Source organism: Drosophila tropicalis, unplaced genomic scaffold (genome assembly GCF_018151085.1).
Source record: "Drosophila tropicalis isolate 14030-0801.00 unplaced genomic scaffold, ASM1815108v1 contig_862, whole genome shotgun sequence".
NCBI classification, from domain to species: domain Eukaryota; kingdom Metazoa; phylum Arthropoda; class Insecta; order Diptera; family Drosophilidae; genus Drosophila; species Drosophila tropicalis.
Genome location: NW_027173357.1, coordinates 1261 through 4538, shown reverse-complemented (window position 1 = coordinate 4538; position 3278 = coordinate 1261). Strand labels below are relative to the sequence as shown.

At 48.1% G+C, this 3278-nt stretch overlaps 1 protein-coding gene across 1 annotated transcript; it reads left to right on the top strand.

Moving 5' to 3' along the window:
• The first annotated feature begins 906 nt into the window (after positions 1-906).
• Positions 907-3046, top strand: LOC137583328 (uncharacterized). The gene is made up of 2 exons (XM_068298256.1): positions 907-1533; positions 1952-3046. The coding sequence occupies exons 1-2, from the start codon at positions 907-909 to the stop codon at positions 3044-3046; spliced, it is 1722 nt and encodes a 573-aa protein (XP_068154357.1).
• Positions 3047-3278: the final 232 nt, after the last annotated feature.

Sequence of the window (3278 nt, the reverse complement as noted above, 5' to 3'; positions counted from 1 at the left end):
AAAACAGGGCTGCATCGTACTATCCAGAAAATAAAGTGCGAATGGACGTAGACCTAAACAACAGCAATGCCAAGCGCGGCACAACTTGCAGCCCGTCAAGCGATACCGAAAGAGCTTCCAACATTTGATGGCAATCCTCAGAACTGGCCTCTATTCTACAGTAGTTTTCAGACAAGTACGGAAATCGCTGGGTATACGAATGCAGAAAATCTTATGCGGCTGCAAGCTGGCCTAAAGGGAAAAGCACGTGAGTTAGTTCAATCCAAACTCCTTTTACCCGCAATGGTCCCTGAAATCATACAAACATTACGTATGTGTTTCGGTCGGCCAGAGCATATTTTGCACGACTTACTGGAAAAAGCGCGGCAACTACCCGCAATAAAAGATAAGCTTGAACCACTTATCGAATACGCACTGTGTGTACGAAACATCTACTCAACGATGGAAGCATGTGGACTCACAGGTTACATGCAGAACCCAATGCTCGTACAAGAGCTACTAGAGAAACTCCCCACACAACTGAAGCTGCAGTGGGCAATGTTTCCCAAAGACACTAAAGATACCATCAATGGAATCTTTTAGCAAATGGATCTACGACATAGCTGAAGCAGCAAGCCAGGTAACATCACCGCTTTACCATAAGAAGAGCGGAAGCCTAAATCATCACACAGAGGCACCTGAAGAGCAGGTCAAGGAAATTACGTGCGTCGTATGTAACGAACCTGGGCACAAAATACACAGCTGCCCATCGTTCAAAGCCACGCCACATCAACAAAAGATTTCTTTTCTGAAAAATCACGAAAGCTCTGCCAACAATGCCTAAACCGTCATCACCAAAAGTGCCAACGTGAGAAGGTTTGCGGCATACGAGGCTGCCGAAGCAAACATCACCCATTGATCCACGAGATGCAGCCAATACCAGAGGCTGCGAAATCCAGCAACCCAAACAGGCCAGCTATGGTCACCAACGTGCATACGCCGGAGGGCAAGCACACCCAGCGATCCAGAGAGTCTGGCTCAACATATTTCCGTGTCATTCCAATACAAATCATCAATAAAACGAAAGTCACTAACACTTTTGCATTTCTAGATGAGGGATCGGCACTAACGCTCATCGACAACAAGGTCTTTAAGCAGCTCGGCTTAAAAGGCGTTCCAGATCCACTGTGCCTAAAATGGACCAACGATACAACACGCGAAGAAAATGCATCGGAACGTGTCACGCTTACGGTTGCCAATCCACATAATGGCAATCAATTCTACTTGGAAGAGGTTCACAGTGTAGATACCCTGGATCTACCTGTACAGTCTATCGACATAAGGGCTCTCGCCAAAGAATTCCCCCACCTAGCGGGACTACCGATAGCATCATACACCAACGCACGCCCAAGCATCCTAATCGGCACAAATAACTGGAACCTCGCCGTACCCCTTAAAATCAAAGAGGGGGCATGGCACCAACCAATAGCGTCAAAGACGCGACTGGGATGGGCACTACAAAGCTCCACGCGATCAAGGGCCACTAGAGCTAATGTGAGCGTTCACATGTGTGGATGCAGGGACGCAGACGCTAAGCTACATGAGATCATCAAACAAGCGTTCTCATTAGACGCTACCACAGCAAAACCGCTATCATCACCAGAAGAAACTCAAGCTTTAACCAGACTTGAATCTACTACCTCCCTTAAGAATGGCAGGTACGAGGTCGGCCTAATGTGGAAAGACCCTGAAGTTTCATTACCCGATAGCTACGCAAACGCACTAAAACGGCTTAAATGCCTACAAAAGCAATTTTCCCGACAACCACAGTTGAAGGAGCAAATCACCAAACAAATCGAGAACCTCGTCGAAAAGGGCTATGCTCGCATGCTGACGCCGGAGGAAATAGCTGCACCAAACAGACGGACATGGTATCTACCAACCTTCATAACTAAAAATCCAAATAAACCAGAGAAGGTCCGGCTTGTATGGGACGCAGCCGCCCAATCTGGCGGCAAGGCCCTGGAATGACTACATCTGGAGTGGCCCAGATCTCCTCAACTCCCTGTTTGACCTCTTGCTCTCATTCCGAGTGGGACGAGTGGCGATCTGTGGCGATATTGCCGAGATGTTCCACCAGATCCGAGTGAAACCAGCAGACACCCATGCGCAAAGGTTTCTGTGGTTCGACAGCAAATCCGAGAGGCAAGAGCCTAACGTCTATGTTATGGAAGCGCTTACTTTCGGAATCAATTGCGCACCCTGCATTGCACACTTTATTCGCGACAAAAATGCAGATCGATTCTGCCAACAGTACCCTCAAGCAGCACAAGCCGTGAAGGACTACCACTACGTGGATGATTTTATATACAGTGGCGACGACTACGTGGAAGTCGGAAACATCGCAACTCAAGTCAGAGATATCCATGCAGCAGGTGGTTTCCACATACGCAATTGGTCTTCGAACTCAAAGGAGGTCCTTCGAATACTAAAGAGCGATTCGCTGCTCCCCGAAGCTGTCGAAATTACCGCCACGGAAAAGGTACTCGGCTTATACTGGGTGCCGAACTCCGACGTATTCACATTCATCTGCAAGTTCGCCAGGTTGAAGCGCAACGTTTTGGACAGCGACAAAACACCAACCAAACGCGAGCTCTTGCAAGTACTTATGTCAATGTACGACCCACTCGGCTTCATCTCATGCTTTACAATAGAGCTCAAAATCCTACTGCAAGAAGTCTGGAGAAGCGGCATTGGCTGGGACACTGGTTTGCCCGACGCATTGTTACCCAAATGGATACGATGGAAACGGATCCTTACAACAATCGCCGGATTGACCATCCCGAGATGTTACTTCGACAGCAGCGATCAAGTCCATGATGTCCAGTTACACAGTTCGTTGACGCCAGCGAATTGGCATACGCAGCAGTCTGCTACCTTCGGATACGCCAGGGAAAAGAACCTACCTCAGCTTCGTGGCCTCCAAGGCGAAAGTGGCACCGTTGAGTCCACTATCTATACCAAGGATGGAACTGCAGGCCGCAGTGATCGGAGCAAAGCTGAGTAACCGAATCCAACGCAATCCAAGTTTGTCAATTAATTCGAGTTGTTATTGGTCCGACTCAAAGACTGTTCTCAAATGGCTTCGTATGGATCCACGAAAGTTTCAGCAATTCGTCATGCACCGCGTTGGCGAAATACTGGAATTCACAAACGTTAGCCAATGGAACTGGGTTCCAACCAACCTTAACCCTGCAGATCTTGCTACTAAAACACACAACGCCAATAAACATGAAACT

Coding starts and splice junctions, on each gene's coding strand:
- LOC137583328 (XM_068298256.1), top strand. CDS start 907: ATGCAGCCAATACCAGAGGCTGCGAAATCCAGCAACCCAAACAGGCCA. Junction 1,534..1,951: donor CAAGGGCCACTAGAGCTAAT/GTGAGCGTTCAC, acceptor CAAATAAACCAG/AGAAGGTCCGGCTTGTATGG.